We start from the raw sequence: 19,464 nt of genomic DNA on the forward strand, positions 1-19,464 counted from the left end.
TCAGCCTGAAACGCGATTTCATTTAAAGATGACTTCTTTCAAAGCACGTGTTAAAGGCATTCATCTGTCAACGCCCTGCAGAAACCGATCCGAACCCCAACCTTAACGTTCTTCACATGCCCCCTGCATACAAGTACTCCCCGCCCCCCCAAATTGGCCAGCATTCAACAGTTGGAAACAGTGGGCATTTAACATGCAAATTATCAGGAGGATTTTAGAAGAAGAACTACGCTACAGTCTTATTAGTGAGATTAGTGTTTCGGTCTGTACATGCCAAAGCTCCCACACGGCATCCTACCGTCCAGCATCACCGGGCTTATTAATCTGGCTGCTAGAGCATGCACTGAGAGGTGAGTCTCTACAAATGCACCCTTCATCCCTGCTACGCTAAGAGACCAGGGTTGGTCCCCGCGAAACTCCCGGACGCAACGATGGGACGTGTGCATCAAGTACCTTCGATCCAAGCCAGTAAGCCCAGATAACTGCAATAGCATGTCTATTCCTAGCCTCCTCCTTCAGCCGCCTCAGCTCCCTTCGCGCCTGTGGTGCGTTTGAAAAGGAGTGACAGAAAGGGTTAAGGCAGGAAAGGCTGCTGCTGCTGCTGCTTCCCAAGGGAGACAGAAAAGGAGACACCGGTCACCAACAGTAAACGCAAAAGCATGTGCCACCACCCGCACCAAAACGCGGCCAAGGGCAGGAGAGGCACGTGTGCTCAGTAGCTCAAGCCAGTGAGTCGTTTTTCTCCGTCCCTGAGTCTGTGGGTGCTCGGCTCCACAAGTTACATCCGACCCCACCTCCCTCTGCAGGGCCCCTCGCCTACCTGGGTTCCGTGCCAGTAGGCTGCAATGGTGGTGGCCGCCTCCTTACAGCGCTTCTGATGCTTCAGCTCCCGCAGGAGTTTGCGGGCCTACGGTAGAGAAATCATCCCCTCAATGAACTTAAAGAGCGACTAGAAATTCATCTTCAGAGAGGGGAGAGTCCCAACACACACGGCCCAGTGAGAACCAGAGGAGAACGGAAGCAAGTGCCCAGAGACACCAGCATGGCAGGGAGGTCACACCGGGAAAAGGCAGCCTCCCACCCTGGTATACGACAGGAAAACAATGGCCACAGCAACACGGGCTATTCACATGAACGTGGAGGCTCAGTCATGAAAAACACTATGAAATTCTCAAAGAATTAACAAAATAATAATATCATTATTAATATTATAATCATTAATTATATTGTTATATATTAATAATTATATTATTACTGTTGTGTTTTTTCTCAAGACAGGGTATCTCTGTGTAACAGCCCTGGCTGTCCTGGAATTAGCTCTTATAGACCAGGCTGGCCTTAAACTCACAAAGATCCACCCGTCTCTGCCTCCCAAGTGTTGGGATTAAAGGCATGTGCTGCTACCACCCGGCTAAAATATTAATTATTTTTTTAAAGAGTAAGATGGTAAATGGTTGGTGTTGAAAGTCACACAGTGCGCCACAGCTACTGGAGGACTTGGCTACTACGGACCTAGAGTCTAAAATAGGTGAATATGGCCACATCTTCATGGATGGATATTAAAATCCACATGTCACATAATTTTCATGCGCTTGAAACTCTCTTCTGCTTTTTGTTTACAATGGCTCAAAATATAAAAACCACTCTTGACTTGCAGGTTGTACGAATCAGAACACAGGCTTAAGTTTGCCTAGGGCCCCAAGTTCACTGACCCTTGAACCAAGCTTTAGCTGGAAGGACCTGGAACCTGAGCAGCCACTATGGCTGTCCACTTTCCCTCCTACCACAGCCCAGGCCAGGACCAGGAGCCTTTAGTCTTTATGAAGGGGATGCAGAGGATCACTGGGAAGTCATGGACATGGGGCTAATCCACAGGAATCAAGCACTGGCTGGACCACGCCTTTCTGGACAATGGCTCCTCTCAAAAGCACAGGGTGCAAGGATGTCGCAATTACAGACAGTATTATTTCAGGGACTTCCTGCTTAGAGAACAAAGCTTAAAAAAATAAATAAATCAAGCAATGAGAAGGAAGCAGCCAAGACACAATCACCAGGGCTCCCTGCTTGGCCCCTTAATATTTACTCTTTCCTTGTGGCTGTTTGCGGCACAGGTGTAGGAGAGGGGAAACCGTCCCCTGCAGAGCGAGCCTGAAGACAGCACCCTCTGCAGAGAAGCCCAGCTCCCACGTCCATAACTCACCTTCCAGCCCCGGATGTAAGACTGAATCACCAGGGCTGAGCTCTTTATCTTCTGGTACCGCTTCTGTTGCTGTGGGATAAAGGGGAAGAGGTGAACGGTCATCTCTGCAGAGCTAAAAGGTAGAGCTTGCAGGGTCAAAGAAAGGGCGTCTGTTCGCCAGGAGCAGTGGAAGCCTGATCATCCTTCCCAAGTTGCTTTGGCCAGGGATTCGTCACGGCAATAGTAACCCTAGCAGGAAGGATGCCTATTTCCCCTTGCTAAATGCGAACCTTATCAAGTCAGGAACCCGGCTGCTGGGTACACTTCACTGCTCTCAGAGCACAACAGGCTTTTAAGAGCTTTTTTATGGAATTCAAGACAAAATGATTAAGCCCAAGCCTGGATTTTCTTGTGTTCTTTTTTTTTTTTTTTTTTTTTTTTTTTTTTGGTTTTTCGAGACAGGGCTTCTCCGTAGCTTTTGGTTCCTGTCCTGGAACTAGCTCTTGTAGACCAGGCTGGCCTCGAACTCACAGAGATCTGCCTGCCTCTGCCTCCCCGAGTGCTGGGATTAAAGGCGTGCGCCACCACCACCCGGTTTGGATTTTCTTAATGACCTCAAAATAAGAAATGATAAAAAAAAAAAAGCACACCTTAAAGATAGGCTATTTGTTGGTCCTCCCTATCTCGGGATAAAAGAGCATCCTAAGCTTGCAGAGTTAAGAAGTGTGCTGCTAGCCGGGCGGTGGTGGCGCACGCCTTTAATCCCAGCACTCGGGAGGCAGAGGCAGGCGGATCTCTGTGAGTTCGAGACCAGCCTGGTCTACAAAGGGAGTTCCAGGACAGGCTACAAAGCTACAGAGAAACCCTGTCTCGAAAAAACCAAAAGAAAAAAAAAAGAAAGAAAAGAAAAAAGAAAAAAAAAAGAAGTGTGCTGCTGTGTGCTCGGAGGATCCGTGACCACCAGGCAGAGAGACAACAGTCCACCGTGTCTTAGCTGAGTGGACAGGAACAGGCCCTTCATTCAAAAGTCGTCATTCAAAGACTTGCATGGTGTCTAATCTTCCTGAGACCTGCATGGTGTCTGTAACCTTGCTAATTAGAACGAGCAATTAAAGACCCACTCAAAGACCAAGCGCACCTTAAGCTCAATCATTTCAATACATTAATGGTTCCCAAAAGTTGGGAAGATGCTAAAAATGCATTTCATGAAAGTAAGCCAACACGGATTTTTATCTGAGGGCAAGATGTCTCTTTAGATGCAGAGGGAAGATTGCGCTAAATGAGACCTGATTGCAAATTTAGCCTGCGTTTTAACTTTGAGGAGAAGAAGCACAGAACGAACACATTCACAGGCTGTGTTCTTCTGACCACTACGATTCACTTCAAGAACACGACTTAAATTTGCGTGAAGGCAGAGGCAAAGCTTCTTCAGGCCCTTCCAAATCCGTGGCCTGCCTCCAGCAAAGTTGTCAACCCCACTGCTAAACTTCCAAAGAAGTTCCCTATGAGTTAAGCAAATATATATTATTATCGACGCCTTCTATCCGAGGACTAAAGACAATCCAGCTCTTTAACCAAAACCATAGCTGTACTAAAACAAACTTTCGGTGCTCTGAGATTAAAGCCTTTTCTCTTCAATGCTGCGGTGGTTTATGCAGCCAGCCAATCATTTTAGACAACTGTCCCCATCGTCGTAAAAGCAAATGACACAATCTCCTCAAGCCAACGACAAAAATCCAAGATAGATTTCCTGCTACAGTGTTCCCGAGATCAGTGCAAAACAGTCTGGAACACTCAACCCGAGCTCTGGAACTGTCTTAAGTCCAGATCCATGATCTGCCACTGAGAGCTGTGGGCAGGTTCTCAGAAGCGCTAGGCCTTGTTTTCCCAGGTTAAAAAAAAAAATAACAATATGCATTTCATGAGGTTGTTGGGATATTTTAGCTATGGAAAAGCTGCAAACACGTGGTAAGCACATAGAGAACGCTGAGAAGTTGGCATGGTTACATCAGGCTGTAACGAGAAGTTAGCATCATGACATCAGGCTGTAATGAGAAGTTGGCATGGTTACATTGGGTTGTATGGAGAAGTTGCTATGGTTATGTCAGGCTGTACTGAGAAGCTGGTATGGCTACATCAGATTATAATGCAGTGAGAAGTCAGCTGGTTACGTCAAGCTGTAGCTTCGGGACTCACCGCGTATCTCCTGCACCAGGCCGCAATCACAACTTGGCTTTTTTTCATGAGCAGGAAATGCGTACGGCACTTCCATCCCCGATAAATCTTCTGAATGAGAGTGGCCAGGTCCTCCAGCCGCTGCTTCCTTATGTCTTCTAATTGGAATAACTAGTAAGAAATGATAGACAGACTTAGCCAAAGTTCCCCAGGCCTAAGGCGTACATGAGAGGACATCCCTGGGTGCTGAGGTCAGCTCCTTCAATGTGCATGCTACAGACCATGGTGCATGAGGGAAATATCTGGATAGATCCGTGAAGGATCCAGTTATTCAGGCTTCATGACAAATCAGAGGAGGTTGGAATGAACCAATTTCCTGCTCTGAAGGATGCAAAGCAGCTCAGGGTGAAGCTCCAGGACCAACATGATGCCCAGAAGTCTGAGAGGCGGGAGTTCAGATCTTCAAACAAAGGACGCTCAGACAAAAGGGAACAACTCCCCCTAATGTAGGCGCTGGCTGCCTCTTCCTCTTCAACAACCTGAGCGCCCTCAAGTTCTCTAAACTGCCACCCCACTGAGTTGGGTGATAATAATAAACTTTTCACCCATCTGTTTCTTTAGACAAAGACTCTGAGGAATTCTAAGGAGGTCTATAAATTTGATGAATTTTGAAAAAAAAAATATTTCCTTCCACGTTCCACGGGCACCCATGGAGTTGTGATCCCTAAAACTCTTGTGTAACTTAGACACAGCAGACACTGGCAGGCTCGCCTCCCAATCTCTGGGAATCAGGGAGAGCGGCTCAGCCAAGGTTTGGTAGCTATGTATAGTGTTGGTGTTGTGGAAATAATACACTATCCCTTTCGTGCACCAGCTCTAGGATACTTCAGACGAACAGAGGAATACGGCCTTCATGGTGGGGAGGACCTCAGCCATTAGCTTCTATGCGCGGGGAATTGAGTTCAGAGTGTAAAGGTTACATACTGTTCTTGGGTTTCGGATGAATATCTTGGATCTGCCAAAGGAGTACTCTTCCATAGGGATCTCTAGCTCATTGAACAGAACCTCCACACCAGACCTGGAAGAGTGAACAAAACCCCAAACAATGTTTTCCCCGAGTTACGAAAATAGCTTTACCGTCTATAATATCAGGTTCTCATTAATACACAGAAAAAGCTACATAAAAACTTTACGTGTGTGTGTGTGTGTGTGCGTGTATGTGTGTGCGTGTATGTGTGTGTTTGTATAACCGGTAGGAAGTGATTATCTACTTTCACCACGTGGGCCCTAGAGAACAAACTCAGGTCGCTGGGCCATGCAGCCAGCACCTTTACCTCTCCAGGCCCAACATGGTTCCATGTTCTTAGGGTGCTCACTCATCCGGTGAGCATCTTTCTACCAAAGGATTTCCAAGACGGATTTCCACAAACTAACCCAGATTGATAAATATTACTAAAGCAGATCTAGGTTCAGAACTATGCACACTAAGAAATGCAGAGGTTTCTTGAGTTCGTTACTAATACAAAAAAAATAGTCAATTAATGTATCAATGGGGACCAAGAATGAAAGCAAAAAAACCCTCAGGCCTCTACTGAACCTACTCAGCTCAGTTAACTCTGGGTGCAAGTGCTTTTGGGTACTACCCTCGTGCTTGGTGCCTGAGGGAGGCCCGGAGAGGGTGCTGCATCCCCTGGACCTGCATGGTAGACGCTGAGACCCAACCGCAAGTCCCGCAGAAGGAGCAAGCGCTATGAAACCACGGAGCCACCTTTGCGGGCCCTCCTGGGACACTTCCATCATCACTTTCATGGCAGAGGGTGAGCGGAGCCTAAATCAGTGCTGAGAGCCAAACCAATCAGATGCTACAGAACAGGGCCTCCTGTGGAAGGAACAAGGCCTTGACCTTGGTTGCAACATCAGTTTCTAAAACCGGCCTGGCTCCACCAACCTGCAAACTGCCTGCCAGACAGGGAATGAATAGTGTTCTGTGCTATGGCGTGTTTAGAGCAACATCCCTGAAATTAACGGTGCGCAGAGACAACATCCTGAGTCTGCATTAGACACACGAGACTATGGCATATGAGACTTCTGTCTCTTCTGTAATTCAGGATGAATGTCTACTTACTACTCAATCTCCTCTAAAAGGCTGGGTCCCACTGAGAACGGACACACAGCCTTGGCCCAAGATGAAACGCCCCAAGTGCCTGTCTCAGGCATGCTGGCTCTTCTGCAGTGCTCAGACTTCTACTGTCCCCAGGGCCATCCTGATTGGTGACAGTGGAGGTTCCTCTCCTGTCACAGCTGCTCTCCAGCACGCGAGTTCATACAGCAACTACCAACTACCTATGAGCTCACCACACGTACGTTTGAAACATTCATCGGCATGCGAGTTTCATTTCTTCCATTTCAACGTCAAAGAAAATTGACGCCTCTACAGTCAGTGGAGAATTATCTCCAATGGTACCCCAATGGAAGAGGGCACAGCCAACTTCACATACAGAGACACATCCAAGCCAAACCAAGAACACAATGCTACTCGGACACCTTAAAAGCTGATGATCTCACAGACAGAGCTGCTTACCTTGCTGGTCCTTTCCAGTGAGGCCATGTTTGTTTGCAAAGCATCTTGTATCTTTCTAGGCAGGGTTCATAGGCCTGCCGGAAGGCGTAGCCTGCCCGCCTCACTCGGACGTTCTCCAGAAGACCCAGGTACCTGATCTGATGGCAGACGAGGCTCTCGTTGAAGATGTGCGCTGCCTTCTTATCGTTGGGCTTGATGCACCTAGGACATTTCAAGTATTTTAGGTTTTAAACTCTGCCTCTGTGGATCTTAAGTGGCGTTTCATGTCTAACGGTTCCACGGTAATTATTTGCTCTTCTTGGGAAACCAAACCTTTGTCTCTAATTATTCCAAACCCTTTCACAATAAACTAAAAATGAATGTAATATTGCACACACTACAATTAAAAAATGATAAGGACGTGCGATGGCCCTGGTGAGTGTCAATGATGAAAACGGGACACGCTGCACAGTTATGTCTATGTGGCATCCACGCAAAACCCGTCTGAATTCCTAGTTCGAGTCCTCTGAGAGGTGGCGGTGGAGATCCACACAGAAGACACGCATAAGGAAACCTTTTATGGTGACAGATGTGTCTATGTATGTGTGTGTCCATACTTCTGGACCCCCAGCTCACCCGTTCAGGTAGAGTAATGGGACAATGACTTCAGGAATCCCTGACCCCGCCTTCCCAGCACTAGGATTACAGGTAGACCCTGAATGGTGATAAGAAGATCAACACCCCCTCCCCTCCCTCTCCTGGGCCTCTGTTCCTCTGTAGCAGGGCTTTCTGTTGCTTAGGAAGGACTACGTCCTTAAGACTCCCTTCCTAGTAAGGAGGTATAGTCACATGATCAGATTTTAGTAACAAAGCAGAGCTAATGTGTTGTGTTCTGGTCGGTGTCCATGTCAACGGTGGGCTGTGGGTGTCAACACAGTGGGCAGCCATCTTTGACCACGAAGGTGAAGAACGCACCTTGGAAATGGTGGAATGACAATACAGCAGGAACTTCCCTGTTAGCTCTACAGCTGCTCTTACACAAAACGTCCTGATGTAGAAACAGGTGCCAGACTTGTTATCAGTCTTGGATCACACAAGGGCTTGGCTCACACAAGATCATCACCCCTGGGCTGCCTAGCACAACGGTAAAACATCCATGGTGTGGCTGTACAACTGTTACGTGACCTCCCTAACACACACACGCACGCACATAGACACACACACACCAATGGTATGGCTGTACAACTGTTACGTGACCTCCCTAACACACACACACACGCACGCACACACACACACACACACACACACACACCAATGGTATGGCTGTACAACTGTTACGTGACCTCCCTAACACTAACACTAACACTAACACACACACACACACACACACACACACACACACACACCAATGGTATGTCTGTACAACTGTTACGTGACCTCCCTAACACACACACGCACGCACACACACACGTGCACATACACTGCTAAATCTCATCTCGTTTTGTCTTGATGTTTGCATACGTTCCCTTTGACCATATAATGCCTACTGCACGCATTCAATGACGGCAACAGACGGCTCAGGAGAAAAGTCTTAAGTTCCAGCAGTCTCCAACACACACGTGCAACTGGCTATGGATACAGGATGAGGGACAACCAACGGGAAGAGTTTAGTCTTACGTCTGAAGTCCAAGGCTGCCCAGATTCTAGCAGCGAGCCCGAGGACCACCTCACAGTCTTGGGACTCATCCCAATTTCTTACAGGACACACAAGAACTAGAGAACAGGAAAGTCCCTAGGCTGATGGTGCGTATTTTGCGGCTCACTCGGGTGATGCCGCCAAGGTAAACATCATGATTATAAAGTAATCGAACTGTTCTATCTCAAAGCTGTGTGGATCATTTCATGTAAACGGCATCTGGAGAGAACTCGATAACCCCACTCCACTGAGAAGAGCGCAAACAAACGATCAAAGATGCCGGGGTTAGTTCCTAGAAGTGAGGTTTTTCTCCCGACACATGTTCTAACTTGGGTAAATGAGAGCAGGGTACCCTGCCTGTTTCTGTTTCTACTGATATGATTTTCGGGTAAATGAACCAAACATACAGAAACTGTCCCTCACTCTGGTTTGTTCCTAGCTGAAATTACAAGGGCAAGGTGCATGCTGGCTTCTGTTCTAACAGCCCACACGCTTCCTGCTGCTTCTGCAGATCCTAACTCGAGTGGGACCTTCCCGAATCCAGAGCAAGCCCCATCTAAGATGACCTAGGAGCTGGAAAACAAAGGAAGAAAACTGAAGTGACTCTAGGTTTTAGGGACATCTTTCTGATTGCCTCGAGGACACTGGGCTGCTTTGGGAAGGGTTTCTCCCAAGAGTGACTACCACGCTGCCTACTTCACTGCTATACTCTGATACGACTTTACAGGCATCCAAGTGGATGCCACGGACAGAGAAGCATGCACAGCCTCAGGAAAACATCTTACCATTTGTTTCTGTGATTTGTCATTAAAAAACAAACCATAAAAACAGAAAGTTGGGAACTCCTACTTGCCGCCAGCTTCCTGTCTCCTGTCAGGCCACGCCACATTTTTTTCCTTTAGTATACACCCCCCCTCCCCCCCATTTTTTGGAAAGAAATACAGCTGTGGATTTTTTAGGACAACCAAACGCTGTATTCTTTGACCTATCGCTGTGTTTGTGACTCTCCAGTTGGGCTGCATTTAAATTTAAACAGACAGGAAAATAAGATTCAGTAAGTGTGCTTGGATTTGAGCTTGTGTTCCCGAAGTACCTGATGTAGTTGGGATTCTTGGTCTGCAGGTTCTTCATCAGGGTGGCCACGGATGCCTTGAACTGTGAGCCGGCCGTTGGGGGTCTTTTCAGGTTGACCTTCGCGGGGTTCCCTTCGGGGAACAGGGATTTGATGAGGACGTGGCCGGCCTTCCACATGGCTTGGGACAGGTCTCGGTACAGGAGGTCATTGTTCTTGTCCACAAACCCTTCCACCTGGTACAGCACCTGTGGACAGCACACGGGACTCAGTGCCGGCTCACCGCGCGGGGCAGCGGCAAACCAGAATGATGACGGCATCCAGACTCCTTCGACATCACAAGCCCCCAGCGCGCTAGTCGCACAGATACCCAGCTCGCCTCCAACTTTGAGGTCCATCAATTGGAGGTGCAGAAGAGATCAAAATAAATTCCAACGTCCTTCAGGGTTTGCAAGAATAGACGCCAACATGTTATGACATCCTCAAAGGATTTCAGACGGGTTTTGGTATGTGTATGTGTCTGAACGGATTTGAGGATTTTCTTTTTATTTGCTGGTCGCATGCCAGTCTAGTTCATTTCAAAGCAGAAAAGGGAAAACAGAGATAACACTGACATTTCCACAGCCACCCTAAGTGGCGGGGAAACTCAGCAGGAATGTGGCCTTCACTCTCACGGCCCAATGGAGAAAAAGGGCCAATGTTGGGGCATCCTAAAACAAAAGGTAATCCAGCTATTAGCCATTTCACTCAGTGTCCAAATAAGGACTCTCATTCTTATTTAAAAAGGCAGTATTTGACCCAATCAATAATCTTTGGAGATTCTAATAATCAGCCTCCTATCCAATTTTTTTTATTGAGATTAACTTCCTCAAATACTGAGGAAAATTTAACTAGGTATTTTCCCCAGTGTCTCTCAAAAATCTCCATCTAAGAATTCTTTATTTCTGCTGAATAACTTGTACATTTAAAGCCACACTGTAGGCCTTTCTTCTGGAAGGTCTTCTTTGTTATTGTTGCCAGGCATTTCTGACAGAACAGCTTAACAGCTGAAAATAATAAAACGATTTAAGAACACTTTTTAGCGCTCATTCAGGGCCCAGGATTTGTTAGTGAGATGTAGCTCGATGCGGTGCGGACTCAGCTGTCAGTGAGTGTGGGTTGCTCTTACGGACCTCATGTGGCCACAGGGTTCATTCAGCACACGGGTCCCCCAGAAGCCACAGCAGCCCTGGAGACAACTGTGTGCCCGGGGGAGCTGGGGAGCTTTCCAGTACCTTGCCGGCGTAATGCTGGATTCTGAAGCAGCTGTGCGGCAGGGTTGTGTCGTTGAGGAAGCGAGAACACTTGCTCATCCGGCTCTCGAAGTGCTGGTGGGTGGCACAGACTTGGTTCAGCTTTTCCAGGAAGGTCTCATCCGTGACGGTGCCGGGTCTCAGGCATTCTTCGTCCAGCATGGCCAAGATTCCGTTTGTGTTCTGAGAGAAAAGAAATGAAGGGGTTTCCTTCCTTCCTTGCTGCTCTGCTCTGACAATTAGTCCTAATGACAACCCCTAGCAAAATCAATATAGCCACATGCAAAAATTCTGTTCGGCTGCTACAGAAAATAGACAAAGAGTCACAAGGCCACGGAGGAAGCCAGCTCCTTTCCAGAATGCCCCAGGTGTGCTGGGGGTGGACAAAGGAAAAAGTCTTTGTCTTTGTCCAGCAGACAGGAAGGGGCCACGGTCACCTCACCCTCAGTACAAATGGAATTCACAGACACGTGTGCGTGGGCCTCAAGTCCAAAGTCAAGTGTGAATTCAGAGGTGGCAGGGGAGAATGGTGTCAAGAACAGGTTACAATACCAGCACTGTCCCCTAAGGCTTCTGTTGGCTTCACGGCTTAGGCAACAGATTGGTCTCACGTTACCAGCCTGTTCATGGATTCAGGGTAAAGCTGGGTTTCTTGGAGGGAGGGGAATGGTGCCGTGTTTCGGGACGCTAATGATCCTGCAATCAAGAGCTTTGCAAAACCACGTGCAGAATAAAGCTCTGGTTCCAGATAAAATTTCTAAAGGGGTATTAATTATGAATGTAATTTCACTCGTGCGTTCGGGCTCTAGGATCATTTTATTTCAAGATGAGCCAGTCCGAGAGGGAGCCAGAAATCAGGAATCTCCTGCTTCCCTGACAAGTGCAGTGCCCTTCCTCCGACTGTCCCCAGGGCTCCGACATCACAGTTCCAGAAACAATCCAAGCCACTGACCCTCAACCCCACCCACTTCCACTGAAGCAAAGGCCCTGTCCTCTCGAGGCTATGGTAGCCTTTGGCCAGAGTTTATTCATTCCTTACAAAACCCAAGGGAAGACTGGGCTCTCCAGTGTGCTCACAACATCCCAGAATAGACGCTGTTGTGCGGTGGCAGTGGAAGGAAACGCTTCCTTTGGGCCCCCGGGCTCTTCGGCCAACACGAGTTTCTTCAATCATATATACAAGGGATTTTCTGGGAGATAAGCCTGCATAGAAGCGTGTTACATTTCCCTCTATTAAGAGAAATAATTAAGTGTTGCTGTTTATGAGGAAAACACTCATCAGGAAAGCTAGACTTCCCACAGCAGAGCCCCCAGGTAACAGAATTTCCTAGGAACAACTTCCAGGAGGATCTAGGATCTCTGGATTTGAGGTGAGGACTCTGAATCCTTTGTGTTGGATGGCAACGCTTCCCCCGCAACCCTGGTCGGAGCTTTCAAAACTAAGCTCCCTTTGATCAGGAAGGAGCGGTACGTTGGAATATCGTTTTCTGTGTTCAACTCCATCCAAGGGGAGGTTTTCAGGAGGATTGTGCCTATTGATGGGAAAACACTGGCTAAGCCCATGACTTCCACGAGGGCTTAGGAAGACAAGCAGCAAAGTGCTGAGTACCGGTGGTATTCTGAAAACACAGCACCCGTTTCTAGGGCAGGTAAAAAGTTGGCAGGAGAGGTAAGTTTATGTTGTCATCTCAAACTACTAATTCAAGGTCAGAAGTACTAGCCACCTGAGGTTAAACAAAGGGGCTTCCAGTTTCCACATACAGATACAGCTTCCTACAGCTACTACAATGACCTCTCTAATACTGCCTAAAAACAAAAACCTTAAACCCGAACACCTTTCTTAAAACTGCCCTGCAATTTCCCCCACTTTCCTCCTTTTCACAGTCTTATAAACTTTATATAAAACTCAAATAAAGTCTTCTGAAAAACTCTAGGGATCTTGGCCACCAGCTGTCATCACACAAATGCTGGTCTACGCGAGGCCCTGCCATCTGAAGGCGTAAAAGGGCTGCCATAGGACATGACCGGGGACCCTGGCTAAGTACGGTGAGAAAAGCTGGCCATGCACACACTCAAGAGCCGAGAAAGAAGAGGATTATCATAACGTCTTCCCAGCTGAGTAGTGCCACAGAGGAAGGCGGAAACCACAGTGAGATCATTTGCGTGTAGTGTGAGATTATACCGCTCAAACCTTCGTGAATCCGTAAGTACTCACGTTTTCTATCAGGTCACAAATGATCGCATTGTTGAAATAATCAATGTGAGTCCATTCTATGTCCTGAAAACAGAGCAGAACAACAAAGCCAAATCCACGTGACAACGCGTACCGTCATCTGAAAAGGGACAGCTGCCCCGCCACCCCCATCTCACTTTCTCTCTCCAGAACCAGAGCTGCGAGGATCACCTCCCAGCTCCCCAAACCTCCCCAACACAGCAGCCCACCATGGACAAATCGAACGAAGCCACAGCCCTGGACCTGCTCCAAGACTGCTTCCCATTCCACGCTCCCATCTGTGGCTGTTTCCCATGCACTCCACGGGCTCGAAGCCAAATATTTACTTAAGGGGCCCTGGGGTCAATATTGCTCTGTGTATATTTATGATCTTTATAAGGAAACAGGGCAGAACTTGATCCCAGCAACCTAAGGCCTAGAGATTTTATTTGTCACCATGAGGGAAAAAAGTCATTGGAGAGGCAATGCTGAGATCTAAGTCGGTTAACTATCTCCAGTGTAAAAACAGCCCAGAAAAGAGAAAGCAGTTTCTCCAAATCATGGGAAAGCTACCCCACGAGCCTCAACACTAGTGCCAGAGCCAAACCTGTGAAGCCAACTGCAATCATCCCTAACCTCCATTTCTACGCACAGTCACTGAACTTTCTTCCTAAGAGAAAAAGGTTTACATAGCAAGTGAGCGGTCTGCCCAGACATGTTTCAGGGAATCTACACATTAATGTCCTGGCATTCTGCATGTGATGAAGAGACAGGACGAGAACAAAGCTTGCTTTGAGGGTGTTTATGTGACCAAAGGTTGCCGGACAAGCACGGAACTGTTCTAAGTAAAATGGTCATTTGCAAACAAAGAAGTATTAACAAGTTGGTTTAGTGGGGATTGGCAGCCCCATTAGAAAATACAGGCAGGAGTGTATGGAGGTGCATGCCTATACCCCTGAAACTTGAAGGCCGAGGCAGATGGATGGATGTTGGGGATATCTTGGGTGACACAGCAAGATACTGTTTAAAAACAAGTTTGTGAGCGTGCACACACACACGAGAATATGAGCTCATGGAAAACATAGCTCTATATACTATCAATCTATCAAACATCCATCCATCGTCTATCTATCTATCTACTTATCTATCAATCCATCTATCTATCTATCTATCATCCATCTATCTATCCATCTACTTACCTATCTATCATCTATCTATCTATCCATCTATCAACTTACCTACCTACCTACCGATCTAGCTATCTAGTCAGTCAGTCTATCTATCTATCTATCTATCTATCTATCTATCTATCTATCTATCTATCTATCTATCTATCTACCTACCTACTGATCTATCTATCTGTCTGTCCATCTATCTTCCATCTGTCTGTCTATCACCCGTCTGTCTGTCTGTCTGTCTGTCTGTCTGTCTGTCTATCTATCTATCTATCTATCTATCTACCTACCTACCTACCTATCTACCTATGAATGATACCTTGTTTATACTCTATCAAATAAAGCTTGCCCAAAGATCAGCGGGTGGAGCTAGCCACAGGTTATCTACGGAGGTCTGGAGGTCTGTACAGATAGACAGGACAGACAGGAAGTGATACGGCTGGGCAGAGAGAAGAATATAAGGCAGGAGGAGCCATGAGGTCAGCCCTTAATGGCTGAGAAGTGAGCAAGGTAAGTTGGTTGTGGCTTGCTCCTTTCTCTCTCAGATCTTCCAGAGAGCTTTGTTAGAGTACAAGCAAGATACGGTCACATTATTTATCATCAATTGACCTTTCTATCTGCCAGGGGTAGGACGTCACGCTCGCAATCCCAGCACGTAGGAGGCTGAGACAGGACTGTCTTGAGTATGAAGTTCATTTGGGCTACACTGTTAATTTTGTCTCTAAAGAGGAAGAGTAGTGTTGTGTTAAGAAGGCTTAGCCTGCGCTCAGTCCCTGGGACCCACATCGTAGGAGAAAACTCTCACAAGCTGTACTCTGGTCTCTGCACACACCACAGCATGCTCAGAGCCACAGCAAACAGATGCAACTTCATTAATTTAAAAAAGAAGGAAAAGAGGTAATAATAGTGCTCTTAAAACACTGGGAAATCAAAAGCGAACAAAGACAGGAACGCGAAAATAATCACTGAAGGAGAATGTTTACTTTAAAAAAATGAAAGCATAAAAATTCAAGGCTGTTTTAGAATTAAAGATGAAAGGACTTTACAAACAATTATTTCTGGTTATTTTAAAACTATAGTTAAGTGAGATAACAGGGTTTCTCTCTAGGTTTTGGAGCCTGTCCTGGAACTAGCTCTTGTAGACCAGGCTGGTCTCGAACTCACAGAGATCCGCCTGCCTCTGCCTCCCGAGTGCTGGGATTAAAGGCTTGCGCCACCACCACTCGGCTAAGCGAGACAATCCTTAAATAACATCTGGAATATGGTGACTATATAACAAATGCTATGCTATTTATTATAAATTTTGACAACCTCTGCTTTTTAAGATTGAGCAAAATCTCAAAGAATCCTCAGTCCACCTGTGGTGACGCTGAATTTTTTTTTTTTGGTATATAATTCTTAGTGTCAACTCACCCAAAATCTACAACCATAAAGAGTCAGTCTCTGAACCACCCTGTTGGCACCACCAACCAAGGCTTTCTACAGGCAATATAAATAGCTTCGTCACTTTTAAGACCGATGGACTCTGGTTTCTTCATTTAGCAACATGCATTTGATTCACGGTGTGTGTGTATGAACTACTCACTCCTCTCTACGCTGGAGTTCTAGTCCAGTGTGTGGATCGACCATAGTAACTCAGCCACTGGTCTCCATTTTAACACCACGTTATTTTACATAACTACGCTGGAATCCGGACAAGACTGAAGGCCATTAACGACTATTTAACGCCCGGCCCGTCTACTACGTACCAGGTATTGCTCTCCAGACTAGCGGTGCAGTACCAGAGAAAGCTGCAGTCAGCACAGCTGCCATAGCAAACACAAAACACAGAGATACAATAGAAGGAAGCTGAGAGCTGACTCTCACTCAGGCCACGTGGAGGGAGTCTCCCAGACACAGACTCTTGGTTCTAAAGGAGCAATCGTTCAACAGTTTCAGCCTTACCTCCCGTATGTACTCCTCTTGCTCTTCCTTCAGAGTGAGTTCGATGAAGATTTGTTGAAGCTTCTCGTTACAATAATTAATAATGAACTGCTCAAAGCTGTTGTCCTAGGGGGAGAAAAGGAAACGAATACACATAAGACCGTATCACAGCTCTCCCTACCAAAGACACACCACGCTTCACTCCGTATGCGACGCCACACGCTCCCTTCAGACTTGACTGAGGCTCCACACAAGCTTCCACAACAGACAACGTCCCTTGTAAGCGCTCAAGGGATGGCTCATGAGTCAGCGAACAAACGAAATACGCACAGATGTCGCAGTTCTTACAGGTGGGGATTTTGAGAAAGGCCCCCAATTTGTTCAAACTCCCCGGTGAAGTTCAGTAAAGACACAGAGAGGTCCGTAATCCCTGTCAGCGACTACCCAATCATTAATTCTCAGGGTTTCCTGCCACACCTGGTCCCTCCAGCCGGAATCAGGTCCCTCACTCGGCACAGTTATCTAAGTGTGTGCACGCACATATATGCACGTATTGGCTACGTTCACAGATGTATCTGATCGGACGTTACTTAAGGGGAAGAGCTGACCCAACCCTCTCGCTCACCGTGATGCCTGCCGTACTGCATCAGCAAGTGCAGATGCCCCAACTGAACAGAAATCCAGGGAAGTCAAAGCATCGAGACCACATGTTAGTCAGAGACAATGTCTCCTATCAGAAGGCTGCGTCACACTCTCAAGGGCCCCATGCTCTCTCTCCAGGAGTCTGGCCTCATTTTAATCATCTCCTAGGAATCCTCTGATGGAAGCTCTTTGAAATCATTTTCAGACAATCTGCAGAGCTCAGTGGACACGCTGAAGGTGCCAATGTCATCTGCTAAAGGAACACGTATTCCACTTGGAACCTTCCAGAATGACACAGACGTGGTGCCAAAGCTTGTCTGCTTTGCTTCTCCCTCTCATTCTTGGCAATGGGCAAAGAGACACAAAGAGTCTACCTCCGGGAAACTTGGCCGGTCCTGCTCTGACAAGGAACCCCCACATACGGGAAGACTGAGGCTCATCACTCCGTGGGCGTAAGCACACACTGGCCTTCACGTCTCTCTCCCAATGACAAAGGCACAAAAGCCACTGAGGTTTCTGACAGTTGATCTTTACTCTGACTTCGGTCCTCCCCTGGGTGGACCTGAACTGGGTACTCATGCCAAAGCCCCTAACTACATCCTTGTCTGGCATCCGGTTTGTCATCACGGCAGTGCAGGGACAGAGACTTCTAACTCCAAACCACAAATGACACACGGGCGTGCACTATCGCCGACTGACCTCGCTAACGCTAGATTCAGTGAGGCAGCAATGGTTTCCACAGTCCTGGAGGTTTTCACTAAAGAAGCAAGCATGGGTTTGCAATACCTCCACAAACGTAGTTTTAGACGCAAAGGGCACCCCCCCCCCCCGGGTGCCTTTGTGCGTACACACCCTTTAAAATCTCAGCACTAACAATTTCGACTAGAAACTAAAGTCAGTCCACTACGGCTGCTGGACGCCGTCTTGCTCTTACCTACCACAAAGTCCTTTCATATACAAGAAACATCAGGATTTTTTGGTTTGGTAGAACAGGTACTGACATAATGCTACGATCACAAACAAAAAAAAGAACATTTGAGTACCTGATGCAAGCAGACCCCTCTTAGACTGGAAAACAAACAGAGAGAGTCTCCCGTCTGAGAATCCGTGCTGACGGAGCAGTTTCAACACAGCGATGCTAAAGTCTCAAGTGTCCACTGGTGGGGGCAGGGGAGGGAAATGACTGGTTCCTTGGATACAGTACGTGCTATGGATGCTTTCAAAACAAAGCTATGAAACACACACACACACACACACACACACACACACACACACACACACACAGGTTAGAAGCCAGCGGCAAAGCGTCACGATTACAGCACAGCTTGCGGATTCAGTTCGAGCTAAGGGGTGTTTACTGTCCACCCTTCTAATTCCCTGCCTGGGTGCTGCACCTCATATCCACGCAATTAGCCAGCGACCACTTGCTACGAAACTCACGCAAACTGGAGAAGCTATTAGCACAGGAACATGCAACAGACCGGCACTGCAAACGGTTTATACTTACTGCATTCTGGTGCAGGGGGTGGGGACAGACATAAAATGCAGTCAGTTCCTAATTAGCAACAGACTTTCAGTAGTAAGCACTTTGTCGGTTACTCATTGGGCTAACTGGTACCTGCACCAGGGTTCGCACAGCTAAGCGGTGGAAAACTTGAGCTGAAGACACAGCCAACCTAAGGGAGCGTCTCTAAACTTGGATGTTGTAGCTCAACTATGTTTCTGTTACAGAGGGGGCTCTTCAGGATGAAAGGGGCCCCGCTGAACTGCTCACACATCATAAAACTTTCCCGAAAGCCCTAGCGCTCAGAGTCCAGGGCTGCCTGATTCAGTGTAACATCTGTGTAAAGAAAATCTACGTGTAGACCCACGGTCTACGTCTACCCAGAGTCAGGGAAAAAAGGCATTTGGAAAAATCACACAAGAATCATACCAGAAGGACCTCTCGTCCGTGACCTGCTTCTGTGTGCTATGTGGGCTCACGCTGAACTAGCTCCTCCTTCAAAACCAATTAAGGGCTGGAGAGATGGCTCAGTGGTTAAGACTGCTCTTCCAGAGGTCATGAGTTCAATTCCCAGCAACCACATGGTGGCTCACAACCATCTGTAATGAGATCTGGCACCCTCTTCTGGCATGTGGGCATACATGGAGGCAGAATGTTGTATACATAATAAATAAATAAATCTTTAAAAAAAACAGTTAAGATGGCATGGAGACAGTATCCACCTAGAGACGATCTAAGAACAAAAGCTAAACTCTCCAACCTTATTCTAAATGACAAAAGTCACCCTCCCAAGCCCCCCCCCCCAACAAAACCAGAAGACCCAACCATCAGTGCAGAAATGAATGTATTCCCCCACATTGAAATCAACATCTACTACAATTATATTCTACATACTCCAAAACACATCATGGACGGAGCAATAATTATTACTGCCCAAACTAGAGGATGATAATATATATATATACTGTGGTCTAAGTTTAAGCTCTTGACACTGCTCAATTTTTGGAAGAAATAGAACTTCTTGGACAGAATTA

The 19,464-nt window shown here is 47.0% G+C and overlaps 1 protein-coding gene across 4 annotated transcripts in view; it reads right to left on the reverse strand.

Annotated features, from left to right (window-relative positions):
• LOC142839679 (unconventional myosin-Ib) overlaps positions 1–19,464 on the reverse strand; it is a 152,865-nt gene that overhangs the window by 14,396 nt on the left and 119,005 nt on the right. For 2 of the 4 annotated variants that reach the window (XM_075955911.1, XM_075955909.1), the window contains exons 14-23: positions 16,306–16,410; positions 13,190–13,252; positions 10,957–11,157; positions 9,704–9,930; positions 6,936–7,136; positions 5,339–5,432; positions 4,376–4,525; positions 2,201–2,269; positions 821–907; positions 454–540 (exon numbers count right to left, since the gene is read on the reverse strand). In XM_075955911.1, the coding sequence (XP_075812026.1) occupies positions 454–540; positions 821–907; positions 2,201–2,269; positions 4,376–4,525; positions 5,339–5,432; positions 6,936–7,136; positions 9,704–9,930; positions 10,957–11,157; positions 13,190–13,252; positions 16,306–16,410 (1,284 nt within the window). The remainder of the gene's footprint in view (positions 1–453; positions 541–820; positions 908–2,200; positions 2,270–4,375; positions 4,526–5,338; positions 5,433–6,935; positions 7,137–9,703; positions 9,931–10,956; positions 11,158–13,189; positions 13,253–16,305; positions 16,411–19,464) is intronic. The other 2 variants (XM_075955912.1, XM_075955910.1) reach the window with 1 other exon arrangement.

Source organism: Microtus pennsylvanicus, chromosome 22 (assembly GCF_037038515.1).
Source record: "Microtus pennsylvanicus isolate mMicPen1 chromosome 22, mMicPen1.hap1, whole genome shotgun sequence".
NCBI classification, from domain to species: domain Eukaryota; kingdom Metazoa; phylum Chordata; class Mammalia; order Rodentia; family Cricetidae; genus Microtus; species Microtus pennsylvanicus.